The sequence below is a fragment of the Aythya ferina genome (assembly GCF_964211825.1).
Source record: "Aythya ferina genome assembly, chromosome: 17".
NCBI classification, from domain to species: Eukaryota; Metazoa; Chordata; class Aves; order Anseriformes; family Anatidae; genus Aythya; species Aythya ferina.
In genome coordinates, this window is record NC_140316.1 from 2,614,307 (window position 1) to 2,641,278 (window position 26,972).

At 39.2% G+C, this 26,972-nt stretch overlaps 2 protein-coding genes across 6 annotated transcripts in view; one reads left to right on the top strand and one right to left on the bottom strand.

The window, feature by feature from the left end:
- Window positions 1-26,972, top strand: part of ADGRD1 (adhesion G protein-coupled receptor D1) — a 157,756-nt gene that overhangs the window by 89,480 nt on the left and 41,304 nt on the right. For all 5 annotated transcript variants that reach the window (XM_084491653.1, XM_084491655.1, XM_084491654.1 and 2 more), the window contains 4 exons: window positions 257-380; window positions 16,944-17,047; window positions 19,897-20,008; window positions 25,809-25,962. In XM_084491653.1, the coding sequence (XP_084347779.1) occupies window positions 257-380; window positions 16,944-17,047; window positions 19,897-20,008; window positions 25,809-25,962 (494 nt within the window). The remainder of the gene's footprint in view (window positions 1-256; window positions 381-16,943; window positions 17,048-19,896; window positions 20,009-25,808; window positions 25,963-26,972) is intronic.
- The window catches only part of LOC311420608 (uncharacterized protein), a 363,195-nt gene continuing 336,690 nt past the window's right edge, over window positions 468-26,972 (bottom strand). The window contains exon 8 of the mRNA XM_084491669.1: window positions 468-1,132. The gene's annotated coding sequence lies outside the window, so the exon portion shown is untranslated. The remainder of the gene's footprint in view (window positions 1,133-26,972) is intronic.

Genomic DNA, 26,972 nt, shown 5'->3' on the forward strand with positions numbered 1-26,972 from the left:
ATTCACTAGTTATAGAACTGGGAGGAAATCTCTAGTGACATTCACAGAGGGGTCTGATTTGGGCCTTCTTCTAGTCAATATTTTTGTTAACCATTTTCATGATGGAGTTGAGAAGAATCTGAGAGTGTTTGTGAATGCACCAGCCTGAGATGGCTTTCAATCTTTTATGTCTCCTGTACAGTATGATGCATGTCGAATTAACCTCAATAACATGAATTTTGATAGAGATTATGTTTCATTTTTTTGTGCTTTGCAGCAATGGAACTGGTGTCTGGTCTAATGAAGGTTGTGTGCGTGAGAGTGGGGACCTCAACTACTCAGTGTGTCTTTGTAACCACCTCACTAACTTCGCCATTCTGATGCAAGTGGTGCCTCTGAAGGTGAGTTTAAGCAAAGGAATAACTCTGTCTGTTAAAAATACATCAGTTGCATCCTCACGCCACACCAGTAAGTGATTGTAACTGGGATCATTTTTTGCCTAATTCAGATTTATTCCACAACTTGCTGTCTGGGAAGTTGTATTGCTATTTCTTGACCATACATGTTTTCTAAAATTTTTGGGAGCTGAAATGGAGCATGGAGTGAAACACCTCTGTGTATACTGGGTCTGTACTGTAGGTGGGAATCCTGAAGCACGGTACTTTATACTCACCTTTTTAGCCTGATTTTGTCAAGTACAGACCAACCTGGTTTTTACGATTAATTTTCAAGACTGAGGAGGCTGAGATGTTTCTGTTTAAGGCTTTTGGTAACTAGACTTGTGGAATATGAACAGCCGAGACTGAACTCCATGTGAAACGAGCTCTGCTGCCAGCTGGTCCCTGTCATTTGCTGTGCCAGCTTGCAAGAGCCTCCCAGCTACTCTTCCTTCACCTAGCTGCCAAGCAGAGACTTGTGTAGAAGAAGCAGGAGAAAGAAATGGCAGTTTTAGATTTGAAACCCCTTAACTGTAGTTTCTCTGTGCTCAGTTTCTTTATCCAAAGAGCTGACAAGCAAACGTCTTCTCAGCCAGAATATGACCCGGACCTTCTACTTGCTGCTCATGCTCATCTCTGGCTTCAGATGAAGTTTGATGACAAACATGACACTCTCCTCACCAAATACGTTCTTGTCTTCATGATACCTTGTGGTGCTGCAGAAGTAGCAGAGCTTCATTAGGACCTTAGGAGTCTTTATCACATTTGTCACTGTGGGTTACTAACAAGCGTGGTGTCCTCTCTAGTACAGGTAGAGGGGTTTTGTTAGCTCTGTTGGCCTGGGTGCACTGCATATGAGGCTGTGTCTCAGGCTTCTGTTAATTGGTTTGACTGATGGGTTTGCCTTTATTTTAGACAGAAGGTTAGCTTAGCCCTGGGATAGGTACTTGTGCAGGATGGGCTGTATGTGCTTGTGATGGCAGCACGGAGGTTCCTGCAGATAGAAACACAAGTCAGCTTGGAGCATAAGGCAACCATAACCAGGGTTATCCCACTGAGCTGCAGCGAAGTCTTTTTGAGGAATGAACGATCCCAAACTGCTATTAGGAGTTAATGATTCAGTAACGCTGTTAGCACAACTGCTCACACGGCAATCCAAGTTACATGTTGTAATGCCATCAAAGGCAGGGTTATGGTGTAGAACACCATGGTCTGCTATCCAAATAATTTAATTAATTCCGGAGCCCTTTGTACTGGTAGAGCCATTTGAAGATGGAAAGTAGCTTGTTTGGGTAACCCAGTTTTCATCTACCCATTATTGTCTTTCCTATTTGTAAATTGCCTAATTACCCCAGCTTGTTTCCAAGTATCATTTTCCTAGGAACTCTTTGTACTCATAATAAAATGCTGCTTTGCCTACAGAGCTTCACACTTGTAAGATAAAAATAGGATGGCAGAAATACGCTGTTATTAAAACTGTTTTAAAGAGCCATATACAGAGATTAAATGATTTAACCAGGATTAAACTGGACATTCACCAACTAATTGCTGGTGAAAGATTAGTAAGTTTTCCACTGGAGATAGTTCTAAAATATCTAACTTTCAAACAGATTTGAGATTGTTATGATTAATGAGATGCTATAATAAGTTTTAATATCATGCAGTATCAGTAATTAGAGATCAAAGACATTTTATATCAAAGTATTTGAAGTCAAACTTTCTTGAAGAGATCTGAAATGCTTAACTGGGAAACATGAAGGCACTGTCCAGTTTCTTACAGTCATTTAATGGTTCTGCTTTTAGTATTTTCTCCCTTCTTAACTGTCTGTTCTAATTTGCATCTGCCACAGTTTTTTTTTAGAATGTTTTTCAATTGATTTTTTATTTCTTTATGATAATTTAGAAAACAAAATGCAAGTGGGAACCATGACACATAAAAATCCTTCTCTATGTGATGCAGTACTGGAAAAGTCGATCATGAGTAATTTTTTTTTTCTTTTAAATTAGATTTAATTCATGTATTTTTCTATTATAATTTTAACCCCTTACACCTAAAATCCTATTTCTGAAGAAGAAAGTAATTTATACATTATTGAGAGGAAAAGTGATATGCTGCAAGGTGGGAGGAATTGCCTTGCAGTTGTATTTCCGGTAGAGAGTCCCTATCTTCATTCTGCAAATCCACGAGGATTTGGAAAGCTTGTCTCAGATGTCACCAGAAGATTGTGCAGGCTAGGAAGACAATATGTATTCATTTATGACTTTTTAAAGTTTTCAGCTAAACATTTTTTTACCTGCTCCTCAGTTGGCAGAATTTAAAAATGTACTGTGGGATGGAGAAATCCTTGTTCACTGGTCCACACAGCAATGAGCCTGAACGGCACCTTGGCACTTGGCCTTGCCCTGTCCTTCCTGCTGGAGGGAGGTGACACTGAGAGTGGGCACAGGGGGAGTCTTGGATAATGCTGCCATGAAAAAGAAGAAGGATGTCATCCCTTCGATTTGCCTAAATTTGTGTTCCTCTAGTTTGTTTTTTATGTAGTGCCTCTCTCATAGTTCATTAGAAAATCTCATCCCAAATCTTTGACTAAAATAGACATTTTAAATTGTCAGTTTAGGATTATTTTAAGGTATTATTTTTATCCAGTGGGGAAAACAAACAAACAAACAAAAACAAACAAAAAACCCACAACCAACAATTGTATTTTCATTGTGACATTGGTATGAAGTTAAGATCTGGGGAAAACAGACCCTTGGCTTTTGAGCTATACAAGCAGATTGTGCTCAGTTATAAATTCATAAAACATTTGCTTCACATGTCTAAGTAATAGATCCTACTGAATCAACTACACAATTGGAAACTTCTCCCTGGTGTCCTTGGAAGCCTGTTAAGTAAATGTCAAAACACTGTCGATTTTAAACACATATATACATGTTTATTCACCACGTTCTGAAATTCATGAGCCAAGGTTCAAAGGGCCCAAATAAATCACCAGTTTGAATACAAGATTGTCAATGCTCTAAGAAATTGTTACGATTATGTTATATTAGATCTTGAACTTCTGAATATTTTATTTTTCTTTTTATAAGTAGTGTTTCACTAGAAAAAGAGTGGGTGGGAGTAAGCTTCTGCCATCAAAACATCACATCATTCACATCACATTCACATCAAAAAAGTTCTATTTTTATAGCTATTTTATACTTACAGTCATATAAATACAACTGGATGAAATTTTTCCATGTGAACTATATATATATATATGCTAGATTTAATTTCTTACAAAAGGGAGTCTTCTTTTAATGGAAAATGTAAGTGAATTATCAGAAGTGGAGTGCCTGAAAACTGTAGAGGTTTTAAAGAAAGGCTGTGTTCTGGTTCAAAGAGGTGACTTTGTTCTTAACCAGAATTCTCTTTTGGGTGCCTTCTGCTTCCATTCTCCTATTTTGCCTTTCTCTTCATCATACTGATAAATGCAGCTGTTACGATAGCACAAACAGGCAGACATCCTCTCCAAGGGCACCACGACAGCCTTTAACATAATGCATTTGTCAGCAGAGACCAACATTGATTTGGAAATCCATGAACACTTGAGACCAGTTCAGTGTGATATGCATTCTGATGCTCTCAGCACTTCCTCATGAGATTGATTTTATTTTTGTATTAGAAAAATGCATAAACTTTCCATCAAGACATTACAGGTATTTAAAGAGAGTTTGCTGTTTGGAACCAGGCAGCAAGAAATACTCTCTAAGTTCAGATGAAGACAACGTGTTTCTAACACGAAAAGGAGGACTAAGGAGAATCTCCATCCTTTACTGGATGCTGGGGGAAACTTAGTGACGAGAGATGAGGGAAAAGCAGAGGTGCTTAATGCTTTATTTGCCTCAGTCTTTACCAGCAAGACTAGTTGCTATCTGGATACCCAGTACCCTGAGCTGGTGGAAGGGGGTGGGAGCAGGATGTGGCCCTCATAATCCATGGGAAAATGGTTGGCAACCTGCTACAGCACCTGGATGTGTGCAAGTCAATGGAGCTGAATAGGATCCACCCGAGGGTACTGAGAGAACTGGCGGAGGAGCTGGCCAAGCTGCTTTCCGTCATTTATCAGCAGTCCTGGCTATCGGGGGAGGTCCCAGTGACTACCAGACAGCAAACGTGACGCCCATCTATAAGAAGGGCCAGAAGGTAGACCCGGAAAACCCCGGCCTGTCAGTTTGACCTCAGTGCCTGGGAAACTCATGGAGCAGATTATCTTGAGAGTCATCACTTGGCACTTGCAGGGCCACCAGGCAATCAGGACCACTCAGCATAGGTTTATGAAAGGCAGATACTGCTTGACGAACCTGATCTCCTTCTATGATAAAGTGACACAATGGCTGGACAAGGGAAAAGCTGTGGATGTGGTCTACCTTGACTTCAGTAAGGCTTTTGACACCGTTTCCCACAACATTCTCCTCAAGAAACTGGCCGCTCATGGCTTGGACTGGCGCATGCTTTGTCAGGTTAAAAACTGGCTGGATAGCCAGGCCCAAAGAGTTGTGGTGAATGGAGTCAAGTCCAGTTGGAGACCGGTCACTAGTGGCATCCCCCAGGGATCCGTACTGGGGCCAGTTCTCTTTAATATCTTTATCAATGATCTGGATGAGGGGATCGAGTGCACCCTCAGTAAGTTTGCAGATGACACCAAGTTAGGTGTGTGTGTCGATCTGCTTGAGGGTAGGAAAGCTCTGCAGGAGGATCTGGAAAGGCTGCACCGATGGGCTGAGGTCAACTGCATGAAGTTCAACAAGGCCAAGTGCCAGGTCCTGCAGCTGGGGCGCAACAACCTCAAGCAGAGCTACAGTCTGGGAGAGGAGTGGTTGGAAAGCTGCCTGGCGGAGAAGGACCTGGGAGTGATGGTTGATAGCTGGCCGAATATGAGCCAGCAGTGTGCTCAGGTGGCCAAGAAGGCCAACAGCATCCTGGCTTGCATAAGAAGCAGTGTGGCCAGCAGGGCTAGGGAAGTGATTGTCCCCCTGTACTCGGCTCTGGTGAGGCCACACCTCGAGTACTGTGTTCAGTTTTGGGCCCCTCACTACAAGAAGGACATGGAGGTGCTCGAGAGAGTCCAGAGAAGGACAACAAAGCTGGTGAGGGGCCTGGAGAACAAGTCTTATGAGGAGCAGCTGAGGGAGCTGGGATTGGTCAGCCTGGAAAAGAGAAGGCTCAGGAGCGACCTTGTCACACTCTGCAGGTACCTTAAAGGAGGCAGTAGCAAGGTGGGGGTTGGTCTATTCTCCCATGTGCCTGGTGACAGGACAAGGGGGAATGGGCTAAAGTTGCACCAGGGGAGGTTTAGGTTTGATATTGGGAAGAACTTCTTTATCGAAAGGGCTGTTAGGCATTGGAACAGGCTGCCCAGGGAAGTGGTGGAGTCACCGTCCTTGAATGTCTTTAAAAGACGTTTAGATGTAGAGCTTAGTGATACAGTTTAGTGGAGGACTGGTTAGTGTTAGAGCAGAGGTTGGACTACATGATGTTGGAGGTCTCCTCCAACCTAGATGATTCTGTGTGATTCCGTGTAAGCAAGGAAGACTGAAAATAAGTGAGCTTCCTCAGAACTAACCTGCCACATAAATACCTGTGAGCATTTCTAATGTCCAGAGAGGTAAACTTGTATGATAATTGTTTGCCAAGGATGATGACTTTTTCTTCTGAGTTCTCTTAAGTTTGAGCAAGAATCTCCTTGGTTAACTCTTTGTCCCTTCCCATGGTCAAGTCTGGCTTTTTCCACTTGTAGCATAGCACAATCCAGACCCTGTCAGTTTGATGCACTTGGAACCTGCCCTAGTGCCTTACTTCCTGCTAACACCATTCCAGCTTATTTCCACACCTTTGCCAATATCCAGGAGCTCTCTCTATATTTGCATAGTTTGTACCTTTCTTGTGAGCACAAATGACTTTATATATTCTCAAGATTCTCTGTCATTGCTATTTTATTATACTGTACAGATCTATGTTCATACTCTGTATCTGGCTTGAGGAGGAATCACAATGTGTCATGTGGATTTTGTTGTGGATTTTGTTGTGTTTCAGAGAGGCATTTTTATGAACAAATTTGTAGGATACCAAGCATCTGGCAGCACTTTCTCTTGAAAACCTGAAATATTATGAGACCAGAAATGCTGACAAACTGTTAGAGGTTATATGGGGCAGACTGTCAGGTGGGCCTAATTTCCAGGGAACACAGAAATGCAAGAGAGGTGTAAGGAAGAAGCTGTGAGATGTAAGAGAATTTTTATCCTAGTATTTCAGAGAAAGAAATTGAACGAGAGCAGTCATGAGGGAAAGTTTTAAATTCTGGAATGTTAACTTAAATGTGAGAAAGTGAACCCCCACTTTGATATCTGTGCACTATACGAAAGTGTGTGGAAAAGAACTTCTTTGAATGCTGTGAATTAGCTAAAACTGAGCTTGGATTACAAGCAGAGCTGAATACTACTCCAGATTTTATATTAGTTTCAGCAACAGCTTGACTGCAGTAACGCAGCAGTGATTGTGAAAGAGTGGTACTAACAATACTGCTGATGAGCCTGAGGTCTGTGTATGCAGCTTAGCTGCTTTCAGTGATGCAGGGGATTCACAGTTGTAACAAGTTTATTTCAGGAATGAAAAAACAATCTTGGAAAAATTTACAACTATGTGGCACTCAGATGTGAGGCTGGCACTGACCTGTTAGCCTGCTGATGAACTGGCCACGTGAAGTGCCAAAATTATCTGTGTCTTTATCATTCTGCTGTTATGTCTGTATCATGACTGGCTTGAATTCAGGCTTGCTTGCTGAGATTTGTTTAGGTTTTAACTTGGGAAATAATAAAATTTGCTTGGAATTTTGGAGATTATTGGCAATCAACTTGTTTAAATAAATAAATAAATAAGGCCAAGGTAAAATGTGACCAAAGACATGCATGTTCCTAAGGGACATGTTCAGCCCTTGATTGCCTTTGTGAGGTTGCATGGACATAATTAAGGTCAGGACACCATCAGAATTTGGAAACTCAGTAGAGAAGCCTTTTCACAACTCTGGTCAGGTGAGTAAAACTGAGAATTTTTACAAATGCACTGCCCCAACAAAATATGTCCATGGGATGTTCAGAGCAGTTGTGCAGGTATTAACCAGCTGGTGCACCATCCTCTGGGAAACTCATTGCTCTGTTCCCCTTTCTGATGGGGGAAACAGATAAAGTAAAAAATAGGAAATCCTTGGTGGAGCTCCAATCTCAGGGGTTCATTCCTGTCTTTTGCCTTCCTTGATTCACAGAACTGTGTTCTGGCCTTCACCTCAGCCACAGCTCGCTGCAGTCAGAACAAACCTGTGCTGCCAGCTGCCCTGCAATGTTATAGTTAGGAAGATAATGGTGCATTAATATAGCTGTGGTAGGAAAAATAAATAATCCATTTAGTTTGACATGTTTAAACTGGTTTTTGTTTGCTTCATCTGGAAAAAGTCCAGGTAGAGGGTACCCAGGGTCATACTTTGGTGGTTTTCCTGAAGTACAACAGTCCTCACTATGCAGCAGATTTTAACCTTGATAGGAACAGCAGAGGATGGGATATAGTACGTATCCTCAAGTACGTATCCTTCATATCATCCACTTGCATAGGTCCTGGGGAGATCTCAGCCCACAATGCAACCTCCTGTACCCAGCACCTGGTGGTACCCCCTGCTGGAGGGGAAATGGCTGGTGGAGAGGGCCCATGCCCTGGCTGGGGAGGACAGATGAAATCAGGAGAAGAGATGTAGGTGATGTTCCTCTGGCACAATCAGACCAAGGGATGTCACAAGCTGCTTCCTAGCCAGCAGGAGTCAAATCCAACATGGAGCAAGCCACACTTCAGAAGCACTCCAAAGAAAATTCAGGCACTATTATTTCATTTTGGGCAGCTTTACTTCCTCTCATCAGTCAGTGGGGTCCTGTGCTACTGCCAGCAAACATGCCAGCCATCTGGCAGTTTTTATTTTTATAGTGATCCAACAACTATGAAGCATGCCAGGCTATTTGTACCATCTGCCACATAAATGTCATTTCAGCAAAAGGATGCTGGACACCTGGGGACCTAGAGATCCAAATCCTTTTAGAGGGGAAATCAGTGTCTTCCACAGCAGAACAGAGGTTGTTTGGATTCCCATCTAGCAAGTGACCAAAGTAGGACAAAGCAGTAATATTTATGGCTCGTAGACAATTCTCCAATTCTCTTTCTCTCTCTTTTTGGTTTCGTGTGGGGCTTTGCTCTTTCTGTCTTTTTGACTGTGAGGATGTAAAATTTACTGCACTAAAGCTCACAAGTGGATGGACATTTTCAGCAAAGTAATGGTGTCATACAGTCTCTGGCAGAAATTGTTCAGGTTTTTAAACATATTTTCTACATCTTTAAAACCAGAAAGAAGCTCTTGTTCTATAATTCAGAAGAGCGGATCAATGCATTTCAAGCTGCTGACCAATGGGCTTGAAAGCAGAGAAGAGTTTATGAAGGTCAAAATATTTAAAAACTTTTTGGTCCTGCAACTGGATCTATAGGCAACACATAACATCTTTAGGGAGCCCAGGATTTTGAAGAGACTTAGGGATTTGACTGGGGGCTTCTATTTACAAAAGGAAGGACATCTTCTTTTGGGATATATATGTGTTTTTATGTTATTTTTCACTGTTATAGCTAAGTTCATCTATTTGTGTTTCTGAAAGCTGTTTTAAAAATATGCTAATATTAGCAAATATTAAAAAAATATGGGGCATAGGTGTGGAATATGTAAGTTTGGTGTGTTATTTTCCTAAATCAAATTTTGCATTTATTAATCAAATATTGCACTCAGAGGACATCAAAATAGCAGTCTGAAATGAGAACTTTTGTTCTTAAAATTTTCAGCCAGCTGAGGTTCAGATTATGTGCTGTAATGGGACAATGAAATGGAAGTAACATGGCATTCACTGATTTCTGCTGTTTTGTGATTCTAATATAATTACATTTCTCAGCATGTTTTTCATTGTTGGGAACATGAAAAGAATAGTGCCTTAGTCCAGTAATTTTTATTTCGTGATGAATATTTAAAAATTGGATAGGCATTGCAATTTTTTCCCCTTGTTTATTACCATTGACAGTTTATTTAATTGAAGAGATCTCTGCAGACAGTTTAGATAGCCCTTACCCACCAGATGAACAAAGATAAATCAGCCTATGTGTTTATGCTAGGGTTGCTTTGTAAATTTTCTTCTTTGCTCTTGCTCACTCTCTCTGCTTTCCCCTCCATTTTATTGTAGTAAATGTTGCCCCCATAGAGGACCTCACTGATGTGCTCACTCTGTGATTTGCATTGTATTTCTTTTGTATGTACTACACCCATGTTCCCTGAAAATTTTAACTTAGAGCCATTGTTCATGCTTTTGCTCTTCTGTTCATATGCCAGTACAGCTCTGCTAATTTTGATAGGAAGAAATAGGACACTCTCTGGGCCTGTCCTTAACCCCATATATACATGTAATTACACAGAAAAAACTTGGACTAATGCTGCAAAATACTAAACTCCTGACATCTCTTGGAGAATTGTTTGGCAATTACTGAATTTCACTCAGCAGAACAGAACAAAAAATTACTTTTTATTTTGGAAAGCACAAATATTTAACAGTGCTATAATGGTCAAAAGAGTATGAAATAGGACTCTGCTTTAATCAGAACACTTAGGAAAATAACATAGTCTCCCTTTCTATGATGGGAATGAAAGCGCTGAGCCATTGGGCAGCTAGATCTTGCTGACTAAAGGATTTCCCTATGCAGTATAAAAATCTAATGGTACTGCACCCATCACTATTTTCTGTTGAACATCATTAAACTTAGTCCTTCTGTACTGTCTGGTTCAGTCTGCTTCTGGTGCTGACCTTTTCAAGCCCTTTCTCCCCAAAGCGTGCTGTAGGGGCAATTCAGGGCTGGGTACCTGGGGAGTCCTGGCTGCACCGCAAGCCACAGCTAACCACAGTCCTGAATCGAAATGGACATTTCTGAATCAGAGCCCAAACCGGGGAGAAGGGAAGCAGACATACTCATTTTCATTGAATTTTGCTGGGAGCTGGGTATTTAATTATCCTCAACTGCTCTGAAAGATCTAAGGCTCATTTTGGCAGGAGACCATTGTTTCTCTGCCTGCTAGAGCCTGCTGGACCCACAATGGGTTTTCCTCTCCTCATAGGCCTCTCTCATGAACTTTGGTTTGTCTGTTAATTGGAGAACAGTATGAGTCTGCTCTTGCTGGAACAGAAACGAGAGAACAGATGTAGAAGTCTGAGGTGTATGGGCAAAAGTAGCTCCTTCAGTTTCACAGAGGATAATCTGCTGTAAATACATTTACCATTTCTTCCGAGAAAGTTGCAGGTTTTAGGCCTGAAATTAAGGCAAAAAAGGACACTGCTCTGTGTTACACAAACAGAGATATGAGGAAAGACTTGCAAAAATCTGTTTTTCTGATCCCCAAACTTTATTGTAATTGGTACTGCTTCACAACTTGAGTCCTTCCGCCCTGCCATGCTTCCTTCAGGCTTCATCTGAACGAGAAACTTGCTGGGTGAGGTTTGTAATGAGCAGATTACCTACTGTTTGATGACATCTTGCCCAGAACTGCTCTAAAAGGCAATGTGGACTTTTAAAAATACTAATTAATACATTGGCAAAGATATTTGGAAAATTCTAGATTTTTCATGTCACAGTGAAAAGTTTTAAGTAGCAACCACCGGGCTGGGCTGGCTGGAGGAAAAGGCTCCTATAATGCCTGAAAAGTAAGTCCCCTTTGTAGCACTTCCCTGCTAATCTCCAGGAGATGTGGAGTTCATAACGAATGGGAATTCAAAAGCAGTTCTGCTGGAAATGGCTGATAAAGATGATTGCACTGCAAAACATGACTCTGAGAGGCCTTTTTCCTCTGAAGGTGTCTGTTATACTGTGGATTGAGAAAAGTGTCTCTGAACAGAGTTAGACTTTTTTGCTATGAGTAGTGATTGTGTAGCCCCATTAGGTTGGCCCCACCAAAATCATACTTGTGGTCTCAGTGAGTAGACTGAGCCTCCTGAATGAAACACAGATGTTAATCTGGAAAAAAAAAAAAAAGAGGCACATAATGTTATGTACATAACAAAGTGCTTGGCAAGCTGAAGGAAAACAGTGATTTGTATTGTTATTATTATTTAATATATAAATAAAGGCCTCACTGGGCTGAAATTGAATTTCAGCAGCCTTTCTGGAGGCAATTAAAACCATTAGCTTCATCAGCCAAGGCCAGCGTTTTAATGTCTCTGAAACACTCAGGCTGCCAAAGTTAATTATTCATCCTTTTCTTAATTGGATTCAGATTGCATTTTAAAGGTGCAGCTTCAAGAGGGTTGTCTGAACCTTAATTTTTCAACCCTACCTCTCCTCCCTTCCCTCCCTCCAAGAAATGTCTCAGAAGAAATCATTTCAAGCCTTTGTAGAAGAGTTGGAGAGTAGATTTCAGGCCAAGCTAGCAGCTGATCAACTCATGGCAGATCTCAGGCAGCTTAGTAAACAGAGCAAAAATCATACGTCATTGTAATTGGCTTTGTGATAGTAATGCTGCTCTTAGATGGCAAGCTGGCCAGAAGAGACACAAAAATATCACTTGTTCTTATGCTAAGACTTAGGGCAAAATACAGTTGTCATGTCTTACATTTCCACTGGTAAACAAATAACTGGTTTTATAAAATGTTTACTCTATTTAAACACATGCAAAATATCATATTCTGAATTCTACCAATAATGCACACTCTAAAATGCAAAGGATAACAAAGGATAAGACTGCAGGCTTCATTTCTTAAGGCTGTAAAACTTTTTTTGGTTCAAAACTTGCTTTTTTTTTTTTTTTTTTTTTTTTTAAGTAATCACATTTCAGAACAGAGGATTCAAAAGGAGTTTAGAAAATGAAATTATTCTTTCAAGGCTACATTGTCAAGTTTTAATTTGGTATACAAACAACCCTTTTAATCTATGACAAATGTCAATTTAAGTAGTTGAACTCAGCCCTGTGACGTGCTGCCTCTAAAGGCAAACAGGGAAGAATATTCTGCACTATGTAAGGAAGAAAAGTTTAGATTAGCACTCCCCCAAAATGTCCCTTCTCTGGACAAAACCAGAGGCACACCTTCTGCAAAGGAGAAGACGAGGGATCAACTGATGGAGGGCTGAATAAGGAAAAACAGCAACAAGAGTGCAGAATTCACAGAAAAGAGGGGAATACCTGGATGCTGAGCAGAGACAGATCTGTGCTGCCCAGACAGATGCTCTGATATGACCCGTTGATATTTTCTGTCTCTATTGACCATTTAGCTTTTTGATGGATTGCTGTGCTGTGTGAGATGGTTGCTTGTTAATATTACATAAATAAATAGGTTTTCTGATCTAGATACAGTTAACAATTTTTAGAGTACAGTCTTCCAAACAAACCTTTCAGCTTCAACTGACTTTTTCCAGATCCTCCAGAGATGAAAAGTACCATCCCATTATAATAATATATTTTCATTTTCCTGTGCAGTTCTTTTTAAACTGAGGAGTTAGATGTCACTCGTTTTCTTGTTATTAACAACATCATAAAAGAAAAATATACATTTGAAGTCTGTTCTGGTGTCTTTCCAGGATCATTTCTCAGGCCATCCGGTTGCCTATGAGTTTCCAAAATAAAATTGTTGAGCAATGTACTAACTTCTTTTATGAGTTAGAAGTAGGGTAAGACAATAGACTATAATATTTTAGATGGGTGTAACTGCTGAATCTGTCAGATCTTTGTCCACATTATCAGTGACACTTGCAAGGTAAAGGCTGTCACAGGCTAAACTAAAAGGGTGGGAGTTTTATATGGAGTATGAGCTTTTGATTTAAGTGTTTCTCAAAGCTGAAAAAAAGAAACATCTGTCTTTTATAGTGTTCATGATTACTAACACTCATGTCTGCGTGAGCTTGTTTCCTAGTGTTTCAGCTTGCTGCAGACTTTAGAAGAAGACCTTATACCCTCAAAGAAACAAAATCTTTTAGAAGCAAAGAATAATTTAATGTAGATTGGGACAAGTGTGAGAATCATCCTCATGGGACTACCTCACAGATTGCTCAATGTTTTATTTGCTACTCTTTAATGCTATTTTCTTTAGTAATAACATTACAGCCTGATTAGCATTTTTGTGCTGACTACAAGATCATCCCAAATTACTGTCTTGTATTCCATGTCATGAACTAAGTCAGAAAAACTGCAAATAGACAAGCAGAGGTGAGATGAAATCAGCTCCTATCAGAGCACTGGGATTTATAGGATTTTTTTTTTCTGAATTGATGAGGCCCCACGTTTTGTCAGTCCAGGTATTTCTACAAAAACTGCATGCATATAGTGTGAGCACAGACACACACCATATAGCTGTGGTGTAACAGCTGGGTTGTGAGGAGTTAGTAGAGACCTGGTATTTTAAGTACAGGTTCTCTTCTCTTCCCCATCATATACCTGTCTTTAGAAATGAGGCTGCACTTGCTGGGAATCATTCCAGGCCTCTTTGTGCTGTATTCCTTACAACAGATATCATCCACAAAAAGGAGTTGGTTGCAGTGGAGGGAGGCTATATGAGCAGGGACTGCTCTCTGGTGCAACTCCAACCTGACAGTTCAGTTTGAGAACAGCTATCAGAGGGCTCTACCTTTTTCTTAATAAAAAACGATTCAGAACTACCTACAAGATTTTTGTCCCTCACACCAGGCAAGATGATAATGTGAACTTCAGTGCTGTTGCTTTTGAAACAGTTGTTAGCATACAGATGGGGGTATTGATTTAAGAAAATCATTCATCAGCATTGTCAGATTTTGGTCATGTTTACCAGAGGCAAGAGTGATTTCCAGTTCACAGATGTGGGTACCTATGTAAGTTATTTTAGGTTTGAATGGCTTTTTTATGTTTTGTTTAGGAGTGTTGTGTTTTGTTTTTTTTCTTTGCAGTTTCCAACTAATAGGGGCTCCACCTGGGAGTGCCTGACTCATGCCTTGTCTTGCCCTGCAGGGTTTTCTAGAGGAAGACTGGGCTAAAGCCCAGAGAAGCTACTTTCTTAGAGGCATGTTTGTTATGGTAGAAATTAGTTATGATAGAAAAGGATGTCTGTGTGATTATTATCTTCTTTTTCATGTATAATGGAAAAAGAAAAGCTTTTGATTTTTGCCTGTTTCCACTAGATGGGTCCCCTGCATCTTCTGTCCTTGCATGTAATCATAAGACATTTCCTTAGCAGACATTATCCGCCTTTGCCAGTGGAAACACTGTGATAGACCAGTGGAAATTGAAATGAGTGCTGAGCAGCTTTCACCTCTGTAAGGAGAGTTTCTGGCTGCAAGTGTTGGGAGTGAAAAGAGTGAAAGCAAGCCTTGAATTGATGAGAAATTCTGATTTCAGGGTGACTAGAAGCTGGGAAAGTTTCCTCTGCTCCCCTCCTCCCTCTGGAGAACTGCATATCAACCGTAGCAAGAGAAATGGATGTGTATCAGAGCAATCAGGAAATGAGGTCCACACATTTTGGACGTGAATATCCCTGATGAGGAAATCATTTCAAAACTGTCTAGTTTACCATGGAAGTTATTCCTATTTCAGGAACAATCTGTGAAAGCTATACATGGCTTTTCTGGGCAATGATGAGAGACAGAAGCTCTTTCGTAGAAATCAAGTGGACCTTTTAGGCTGGTCCAGCATACAGAACTCTTTTGTCTCTGTAATTGATGCTATCCAAGTCAGGGGCAAGAAATGTGTCTTTGGCTGAAAGAGAAAAAAAAAAAAAAAGAAAGAGAAAAAAAGAGCTGCATCATATTTCCTAGGAACTGTAACACCATAGCAACAGTTGTCTTTCAGCGCTGCTGCTGCATTGCTTGATAGTGCTCAGGTTGCTGGGAGAGCCAGAATCGGTTCTGCTGTGAAACTGACTGCACGTGAGCTGTACTGTTAGTGGATAATTACAGGAAAAATGGGCATATACAGTGTATCATTTTTATCTGTATATGAAATTATTATTATTATTATTACTATTACTATTACTATTACTATTACTATTACTATTACTATTACTATTACTATTACTATTACTATTATTTTCTTCAGAAACACATGGCATTCATTTCTCTCCTTTAAAAGGAATTTTAAGGGGAAATTTATCAGTAGAACTGCTGGGGTCAATAATCTTTGATGAAATACTTTGTGTGGCAGGAAATTATATTGTGTTTGTGGAAATAATGTAAAATCCGAAACTGTGAGGATGGATTATTTATATTAGACAGATTTACTGTAGAATAAATAAATAAATTAAAAGGAAAATATATTGGTTCTTTCAGTATTTTTTTGAATTAATAAATATTCTGAATGAGTTTTCAGCCAGGAATTAAATGCATAGTGAATAAATGTTGAAAGAAAAGCATAGCAATTCAAAAAAAAAAAATAATAATAGTAATAATAAACAAAACTTTTGGATTGACCACATATTTGTTTTCAGATGCTTAGTTTATAAAAATGCCAGCTCTATCAAAATTCAAGTCAGGAGATATGTTTGAAAATTCTTCTGAGATGAGAAAGCTTTTTCCTGCCTAGTTCTGTTCTACTTATTATATATTAATACTGTCTGGTTGCCTTTGTTAGGTGTGGCTTTTTTGTCATTTTTGTATGTGAACTTGCATGGAAAATTAAAGCACACTTTCTGATCAAGTTAGGATGAAGAGACAAAACAAAATGTCCCTCCCCCTTTGAATCTCTCCAGGTTTTAACATATATCCTAGTAGTGGGTACTGTAGAGTCACAGACTAAATGTTCATGAAGATTGAATTATTCTACAAAAGGTGCCTGTACATAAAAACAGAGGCTGAACATAGAGGTTTACACTCTGGCTGCTCTTGCTGGGTCTTTTCTCTGGTTTTCCATTCTGTAGATGTTAGTCCACCTCCTTCAACAGGCACTGAAAACATGATACATTAAACAAAACAAGTGGGCTATAAATGGCCTGTGATTTATGGGTTATCCTGGTTTGTCAGTTCTCACTGCTGTGAAGCACTTCTGGTATTTGCACAACGATGTAAATTATTGCAGTGTGAGAGCATTAGCAAAGTGCCCCGCGAGCTGTGAAATATCCCATTGCTGACATTGTTTGTGCAGCCCAATAAACTGCTCTAATCTCAGGCTTGATGCTATCACAGCAGTGGAGGAGCTAGCTTGTTTTGAGGAAATACTGACTTATGAAATGCAAGAGGGAACCAAAATGCCACAGGCATGTGGATGCCCTGGCTGTGCGACTGACAGTTCAGACAGCTCTTCATTTTGCACATCAGACACAGCAGTGAATGATCATGAACCCCTTATATATGGGGACAAGGGAAGAGGAAAAGCTTCGTGCAGGGCAGCTGACCTATGGTTCTGTAATGTAACAAATCACCTAATAGTGGTTGTTTTTTGTTTGTTTGATTTTTTTTTCCTTCTCATTTGTGTACAGCTAACGAGAGAACACCAGGTGGCCCTCTCCTCCATCACTTACATCGGCTGTGCTCTGTCCATCTTCTGCTTGACGATCACGCTGGTCACATTTGCTGTGTTGTCGTAAGTGATTTTAACCTAATACCTGCTGAGAACTTTGATGCAGAAAAGCCGAACAATGCATTTCAAGCCACTGATTTGGATCCGTTTAGGTGCTCAGAATAAAAAAAAGGCTATTAATTCTACAACCTTCCTTAATTAGATTCTGCACATGTATTTGTAATGGTTGGTTATTTCTTAATTACTTTAATTTCCCGAAATTGAGTGGTCTCTATATAGCAAGCTATTTCCATGCTATGTGGGATTTTTAGATTTTTAATTTATTTTTTTTTTAGTGTCCATGTTTTGCTATAATTCAGGAATCTTGTAAGGAGGCTGTAGAGTGTTTGATCAGGAGCTCAAGGCTATCAGCAAGGACTGCAGGATCACACCCACTCTCCCCACTAGATATTTCTTGGAATTGCTCGGAGTGAAATGAGCAGTACTTCTTTCTGCTTTGCAACCATCTTTTCTGTAAGGCAGTGTATTTATAAGCCATGTAGGTGTGCCTAGACAGGAAGGCTCAGTCAACATTAGATGCCTCATTTCTGTTTTGTAAGGATTGGCTACAACTGCATCATATAACCCACATTTATTTTCAAGTATCTTGCTGTTCTCTGTTGGGTGAGTTTACTAATGTGTTCCTTTAGGAGGATGAAGGACACTATAGGAAGTGTGAAATTCACTCTCTCTCATGTTTAAATCCTCTAGATCCCTGCATCCTCACACCTGTAATACGGCAACCCCTTTGCTGTGCTTTCTGCACTGGGAAGGTTTTTGCTGTGGGCACTTACGGCCTCTTTGCCTGTTTATGTTCGAGTAGTGACAGCTGAGTTTGAGGCCCAGCTAGGCTTGATACAAACATTTCTGGAAAAAAAAAAAAAGCAAAAAAAAAAAAAAAAAGCAAAAAAAGCTTTTATAGAGGTTTCTGTTTAAAAAATAGAAAATCTGACAAGGGGTGAAATAACTCATCCAAGATTGCGCAGCAGATTGGGATCTTAACAAGGAATGTGATTCCTGTCTCCTTTCTTGTTAAGCACTAAACCATGTTCTTCCTACTCAGGAGTTCAAGTTTTGATTTCTGTGCCTAAGCATGTCTTTTGAATGTCCTGTTAAGAGGCCAGTTTCTAGGAAAAAGGGTTTGCTGAAACCCAATAAACTGATTGCAATGTTTGTTTATTCCAAAAGACTTATTTCCAAGTCTCAAGATCTGTGTTGGTCATACTTGGATTAAGTGTGCAATGTGTGGCAAAATCCAATCTAAACAAGTCCGATGTCTGCCTATCTGGCATTGCGCTATTGACATACTTAGGCTAAGGGGAATGATCTGCTCCATTTTTGTCTTGAGCGCAAAACTTATTGTTAGAGTGTTTAGAAAGGAAAATGAGCAAAAGAAGCTGATACTGCTGCAGCTGGGCTGAAAACTCCTTGAGAAATTGGAGGCAAACAGCACACTTGGAAAGAGAGTTTGGACCCAGCTATCACAGTGTTAAGCACCCCACCTACATACAGAATCATTCAAACTGCCAATAAAAAATAATTTGATTAGGTTTTCACTGGAGAGCGGGGCCTCATTAGACAGCTGAAGTGAGATTTTGCAATGCAGTGTTAGCTGATCATGAGGTAAGTGGAGAGGAATCTGGCAAGTTCTTTGCTACTCTGCATCCTGGCAAGGACGGCTGCTTCTCAGGGGGGCAGTCCTGATTGCCTTCTGGGCAATGACGCTCCAGTTTGTGACCACATAAAGCTCCTTGTTAGAAAGCCACTGGCACCAAGCAGTGCAACCTGTCTCTGGGTTACTTTTGGGACATTGATGCGTTTTTTAGACTCCCTCTTCACTCCCTTCTAATGGAACTCTGGCAGAAACAGCACTGGAAGAGCAGGGATGATAGCAAGCCATCATCTGCATCATTGACTCTGTATCATCCTGCTGAAGGGGTCGTGCACAATGTATCACCAGCTGTTGCAAAAATCATCACTATGCAGCGTGATGCAGTGAAAAGATGGGAGTGGGTACTGTTGTGCAGAGGAAGCACTGCCATTCACGCAGCCAAACGGTCCAGGTCTCCCAAAACAATTAAAACTGCCAGTAGGAACTGGCAGGCAGCATGGATCAAAAGAGAAAATTTGTAGTCATTACCACTATTCTATATTTTAAAGAAAATAATAAAATTATGCAAAAGGCCTGAAATGTTCAGATATATGTTTTTGGTTTTTACTTCCTATTTCTGGATGAGTACAGAAGCAAAAGGTCAGAAGGCTGCCAGGAAACCATGTCCTTGTCAGATTTCCTGCCAGCTTTTGTAAAGACAAGAGAGACAAGGTTCATATAATGTTGTAATCATGGTCAGTACTCCATCAAGACAGGCATTGCCCATATGTGTAAGCAGCTATATTTCTTGTGCTAAGAAGTGGCACTGGTAAAGTCAAAATTATAACGGGATCCATTTCAAGTTCACTTATTTTGAATACAGGCAAATCTCAACAAAATACAAATGGAAACTTTGTGGGACAGTCTAGGATAGATGGTGCAAGGTGCTGAATATTTTCTGTGAAGTGCAGATCTGATGTCCCTCCTTGACAGCTCAGCACCATTCAGAATCAAGCCCTTTGCTAATATTCCATCACAAGTCATTAGCAGAGCTAGTTAATGTGCAAATCAGATTGCTGCTGCCTTCAGGATGGTTGCAGAGTAAACAAGAAACCAGGTAGATACCAGTCAGTTCTGGCAGAAAAAGTGCTGAGAAGACATTGTGATAACCCCACCAGGGCAAGAGACCAAAAGCCAAACAAAATGCTTTCTGATAAATCATAAATGTGTTCATGTTTCTTAGAATACCATCTTATTAATGTGTATTTCTGTCTTCTACCAGGTCTGTGAGCACCATCCGCAACCAGCGCTATCATATCCATGCGAATCTGTCCTTTGCTGTTCTGGTAGCTCAGATCCTGCTTCTCACCAGTTTTCAGTTCAGCCCTGGAACGGTAAGTGTAAGACAGAGAATGGCTGTGTTTTTTGCAAGGCATCTGCATGGTATGAATGCTGCATGCAAGAAAGTGTCTGTTGCAGGTGAGATCTCCCATTTTTAACATGCCTTCGCCAAAAATGCCATTTCACAACCTGGATAAAGCTTTCTGTGAGTTCAGTATTGTTATAATAGTATCTGTCCATGTCTGTTTGCAAAACAATTCTGTATTGGAGAATGTTGTATGGATTTTGTATTTAGGTAGGGTGGTAGTTCATTTGTATTTCTGTTAGGTGATTGATTTTTCTTTCTTTCTTTCCTCCCCCACCCCCACCCTTTTTTTTTTTCTTCATTTTAAAAAGTCATCTTATTCTTGCTGGTAGGTAATGAGCTTCCTGGTGAAACTTTCAAAATTTATTCTGCTTTCTTGGTCAGCAAAACAGAAGGTCTTTTTGTTGTTGTTGTTCATGAAGTTTTGTTTATGTGGTAGAATATGCTATTGTTTTGAATAGCAGATTTATTGTTCATGATCTCTGGAAATTCAGATATTTTAAAAATATCATTCATGTTTATTTGACCTGAGTCATAATCAATGAGAAAGGTACGGTAAGCATTGCTTACTTAGCCAGAGGTGGCAGAAAGCATTGCCTCTAGGTTTTATTAAGAGTTTAAACCAAGATCTTCAGTACTACAAAGCACGTGTATACTTCCTAGGCAACTCGGGCAACTATTTAAGCAAATGACATACATGTTCATATTGCTTACCTGGAACTTAAGCTTTAAGCAAGTTTAGGCATTTTCTGCCATATCATGACGTCCTGAACTTTAAATTACAGACTGATTTTATAGATCTACTGTAGGTGGGAATTCTTATGCAGAGTGCCATGGTCTAAACCATCAGAATTGGCACCTAAAACATTAATTAGACTCAATTAAGATGAGTATGCCAAGGTAACTGTATTACACACTAGTGAAAATGATTTGTTTCCACTGTTAAAAAATAGGGATAAAAAATGCTATTTTAAATCACATAAGATCTGTTGATGTAATGTCCCACTTGAAAAAGGCAGAAACAAAAACTGATTTTCAAATAATCTTCCAGCATGTTCTGTTAGTGTAATGGGCAAAACTTGGCTGCTTCTCTGGTCAGCTGTTGCTCTATATTATTTTGGACAAGTAAAAAGGAGTTTCTACTAATCTTTTATTATTCTCATTCTTAGTAAGAGGTTTGCATACTTTTAATTTTACCAAAACAAAAGCTACTTAAATATATATTCATCTCAAATGGGATACCTTGAGCTTCTGTTAAGTTTATAAATAATGTCTGCTTTTACATAGGCTATTATTACATGAGGATGTACAAACTCTATGTAAGTTTGTACTCCTCCAGGTATGAACAACCCTAACATCCAGGTAGGTCCTGAGTTAAGATAATGTGCAAGGGGGAAAATAATAGGGAATGGTTTATATGAAAGATGAAATTGAGACAGTGGAGAGCAACAAAGGATGCAACCTAAACCTGAAGACAAAGTAAACCAGGTATTAAAATAATCCTCTCTAAGTAAGTATAGAGCTAACATTCTGCTGAAAGAACATAGGTTGGAGGGCAATAAATGTTCCCTGGGCATAAGAGGTGTTTTATTGTCACAGTTTCTCTTTTTGTAGCCAATCCAGATTTTCAAACAATCCAGCTGAACCACTTCTGATAAGCTGTAAAAGCTTCTTTACACCTTATCAAGTCTGCATCACCTCCAGCCTTTTTAAATACTACAAAGTACTAGTTGCATTTCCTGCTTTTAGTTGGATATTGGTAGAGCTCATATTCTTCAGAGTCCTATCCCAGGGTCCACCTGCATTTATAGCATGCCCTGTTTACACTGACATTCGCTTGTTCAGTTGAGAACAGGTAGCTAAGCTTGTGAAGCACTCACATTGACTTATGTTGCAGTTTAACAGGTGCATATTTTAATGTCTCTTAAACCTCTTCAAAACTAACTTCACTTATATTGAAATTGTTTTTTATGAAACCAGACAAAACGTATCAGGTACTTCTTTTGGAAGTGGTGTAGGTAAATTCATGTAACATCAAAACTTGTATTAATTTCTTATATGTTTACCTATAGGGAAACCATAATTGGAAGCTCTCTGAGCCTGCCTTTATTTACATCCAGAGGGGCTGGTTCTCCAACCAGTGATCTTTTCCATGTGATTATATTTTGGTGTGAATTGGCCACTATGTTTACCACTATGAATACTTTTTCTCCTTTAAAACCATAGCTCACAGAAAGCAAGCCTTTTTATGCAATAGGCTTTCCAAAGTTAAACGTTTCAGAGAGTCCCTGGATATTTCAGCCTTATCTCCTCTGTAACAGCAATAATTGTATGGCAGAATACTGTAAAGATCTTGAAGCTGAAAAGCATGAAGTATGTATCCACTGCACTTTTATTTTTATTGTTATAACCTCTAGGGATCAGGAGTCTTGTGATTCATCCTTTTATTAGTCTCGTGTACTTGTTTCTGAATGCTCTGTTCTCACTAGCTTGGACATCAGTTTTAATACCTTTAATTGCTGCTGTAATTGGACTGCTAAATGGTAGTTTACAAAAAGAGGGAGGCAGTATGTATGCTAGAAGGTGTACTTAATCTTCTCCTTCTGCCAAAGGTGGGTATATTTAGTGCTAAACAGTTTATAAGTGCTCTGCTTGAGAGGACAGGTGCTACCAGTCTGCTTGAGGAAATGCAGTACAATAAGGAATGGCATTGAATAAACAGACCTTGAGCTCACATCATTTTCTTACATGACTGTCTTTAGACTCTCCATCCTTTTGCCATCTCTATTTCTAGGGATATTTAGGTTTTGTTTCCAGATACAGCATGCAGTATTTTCCTGTTAATTTCAGATGTATTCTTTAGTCATTTGCAATTTATACTACTGCGTTTTTCCTTTTGGATCAATGTTTAACTTACTAACCACAAAACTCAACTTCCACAATAGGACCTTGATCTTCCTAACACATTCAGGAACATTTTTTTTTTTTTTAATAGAAATTCTTGATTCCTAATATCAGTAGTTGGAGAAACAAAATGAACTTCTTTTGTTTGTGCTATAGATATCTATAGAATTTCAAGACTGTGTATCAGCATAGCATATAGACTGCAGGGAAGGACATTTTCAGTGTGCTTTTTAAAAATGCAATAAAATTGCAACTCAAAATGAAAACACTATTAGAAATTGAATTTAGAAAATACAAGAAAATTTACCTACCTGCTTTTAAGACTGTCCTCAATGAACAAATTAATATTATTTTCTTAGAGGCATTTCTGAGAGACCGCTTTACTTTCTCAACAACTATAGCATGACAGGCTTTGCTACTAGCTGGACTGATTTTTCTATTTACACAGACCCACAATTAGTCAAGTGTAGGAATAACAGTAGTAAGATCTGTCTTTCTATAAGTATCCTACTATACGTAGCATGCATCCTATGATACAGTCACCTAGTTGTTTTTAATGTGCATTATCTCAGCTTTGCAATGCCTCTTTCAAGAAGGTAATTTTGTCATTTGAGAATGTTTTCAAAGTAGTAAGTAAGGCATAAATGTGGAATGAGTATTATGCAAAATTATGTACAGACCAGCCTCCTGCAACTGTGCTTATTTTTATTTTTCTGGTGTTTTGTGATGTGTATTGCTTGGCTACTCAAAAAAATTGAAAGTATCCATTTGACAAGAGTAGCTTGCAAGTCATCTTTATGTTGCATTTATATTTTTGTGGACTAATCTTTTGGTAGAAATCAAAAGGAATTAAAATAGATTTCATGGCCATATGATGAAATTAACTGGAAATGTTTTTACTGTTTTTGTCAATAAGCAAGTCTGGTTTAGTTTTATGTTACCAAACCTTTTGAAATACAAAAGCACTTACAGATCTCACTTACATGAATTTAAACTAAAGTTATTGCTTTTTAAAACATGTAATCACAGGGGATTTGCATCAGAATGTCCCTCTACTAGCACAGAACTAGCTGAGTAAAATTGAGAATTTACTGGAAGGCCTCAATTTTTATTATACTAGCAAAGTTCCAACGTTTTAATTTTCAGTAGCCTACAAAGTACCAAACTATCAACAAAAAGAAAAAAAAAATATGTCACCACAGACCAGCTAAACTAACACATCAAAGGAAGCTACTGATTAGTACCTTGAAGACCACTGTGGCAACAAACTGGTTTCTGCTGGTAATGCTTCCTCAGCACACAGGCTCCCCTGGACTGGTTAGCTTACTGTGACTTGTTCAGGTGAGAAAGGAAATCCTTGAAGAAGACAAAAGAATCTTTCTGTGGACCACATGCAAGCAACTCCTCCAAAATTGTGGAGGTGTCATAGTACGGATGTTACAGCTACAAAGCAGAATGACCACCATCAGTATGCTACCAGCCGCAAAAATCAAATAAAGCTGGGACACATTCCAAGAACATGTTTAAAATGTACCTTAACTGAAAGCAAACCAAATAATGTTGTTGTGTGGTAAGATCATCGGCAGTCACATCTGTTCAATTACCGTATGATGAGGGAAACCACTTGTGGTGAGACATCCTCGAAAAGCAATTAGTGGGGGAAAGGAGAATGTGCTGTGTGAATATGTGAGGAGTGGGGAAGAAGAAAGGGTTAGTTTTCACTGTTTTACAAGGTAGGCTGATAAGAGACTTGTAAGAGATGTAAGGATCTCTTCGAAAGGATTTCTTTGAAGATTAACTGTGGAGAGCTGCTATGACAGCCCTTAAGGAAAAGCTAGGCCTCAGGCCCAGGCTGCGTTTCCAAAGCAGGCTCTAGTAAGGCTGTAAGCAGGACTCAGGAGGACATTTTTACTTCTGTCTGCATTGCCTTTGGCATGGCATTCCTCTCTCTTTTGGGGCAGCATTTATTTCATTTCAAACATGTAGTAGTTTACACTGAAGCAAATAGTCCAGTTTCCACTGGGTAGGCTTACTTTCTTGATGGTGTTTTTCTTTTGATTAAACTTCTCTACTAGCTCTTATTGCCAGAATCTTGATGGCAGGCATATAGTGCTCCAAAAGTCTATCACAGAGGATTTGAACTGTCTGTAAGGACCCTATGGAGAAGAATTTCAGTTCTTTGCCTTAATTGCTAAGTGTGTTCTTGTCGAATATAGCTTTGCATACAGCAGGTGCATATTTCAGACTCAGTAACTGAGAATTCAAGCAGGAAGGCAACCTAGATGACCACCATAGGAATTGAGAGCCAATTATAGCTTGCTGTAATTTTTTAAAATTTTTATTAGTGTTGCTAATAGAGGAGCATAAGAAACTTGTACAGAATTTTTAACCCGGACAGACAGACACTAGAATGCAATGTGATTTAACCTGTGTGTTATCCTATTTTTAATATGAAGAACATCATAGAAGAGGAAGCAGAGTACATCACAGTGTCTATACCTTCACTTGTCTCATTTTCTTGTTTACTACAAACTCAGCAACAGGTATTGAATCTGCAAATTTCTAATTTTTAAATATTGTGTATACTTTAGTAATAGTATCCTTTATGCACAAATAAGCAATCAGTTTTGCTTTCCACAGCATGTCTGGCAATGGATTTTTGTTGTTGTTTGTGATAAGGTAAAAGGATTTTTTACTCTGAATCTATCTCAAAATGCTCTGGAAAAATAGTCCTCTAGTGCTTTGTTCTTTAAGAATGTTTTACACCAGTGATTTAGCATAAATGTAAAAAGAAACAATTGCAAAACCAATATGACTGCATCACAAAGAAGTAATATGTTTTGTTGTTGTTGTTCTTAATCTAGCTGCCTTGCAAGATCTTGGCCATTCTCCTTCATTTTTTCTTTCTGAGTGCTTTTGCATGGATGCTGGTGGAAGGATTTCATCTCTACAGTATGGTGATCAAAGTATTTGGGTCAGAAGAGAGCAAGCACTTATATTATTACGGAATTGGATGGGGTAAGCATTTAGGAGCTGCTTGCTTTTATTTTCTTCACTATCAGACAAGATTATATTCAGAAGCATATGTAAAAGAGTGATCTTATGATCTGAGTTTGCCTTACTGAGAGTTGGTCTTAATCAAATGTTAATACATATAGTCCCTAAACCTCATCCCACTGCAGTAAATTCTTTGATGTCACTAGGCCAGATCAGATCCTAAATTAGCAAATCAATAGGAGGAGCAGGGGAGGGAGGCCTCACTGCACTGATAAGTTCTTTTTATTGTCAGTCCCCAGCTTTCTCTCTTATTAGTACATTTACTCCGAATACAAACAGAAATGTTTAATTAGAGATCAAGTATCAGTACTGCTTTCAGCAGCAGTATGTGCTCGTGCTCTACTGAGTAGAGTTTTGGGTTGCTCCTTCGTGATCTTGATGAAAGTACAGTAGAGAGAATTTATATATAGATCCCATAAAATTTCCACATATTAAGTTCTGCAAGTCTGGGGAAAGAGGCTAACAAAATCGTCTTAAGATTATTTTGTTTGGCTGTAAAAATTAGGGTAAATTTGTCTTGAATACAGCTGTCAAAAGTCAAGCATTCTTGTGCCATCCTGAGACTGTAACAGATATAAATATTAGAGTATCTAATAAAAATGGACTTTTTTTTTACAGTTTGGATTGGCTAATTCTTGCACTGACCAAAAAAAGGTGGAAAGAAATTGGAGATAAGGATGTCTCATCTCATGTTAGTCAAAACAGATAGTTCATTTTTTCATTCTTTTATTTGAAATGTGAATGCATTTAAATTTTGCAAACTCATAGTTCCTGGAATAATATCAAACTCCAGTACTGAATTTAAAAACCCAGACACATTATTCTTATTTAAGCAGAAGATCTGTTCTGTGTACATATATAAAAATGTCTCTATTAAATAACAAGTTGAAACTTGAGGCACAAGTTGACAGGAGATGGGAACAAAGAACTCCACACTGACCATCACTGATCTGCTAATATCTGCTGAGATT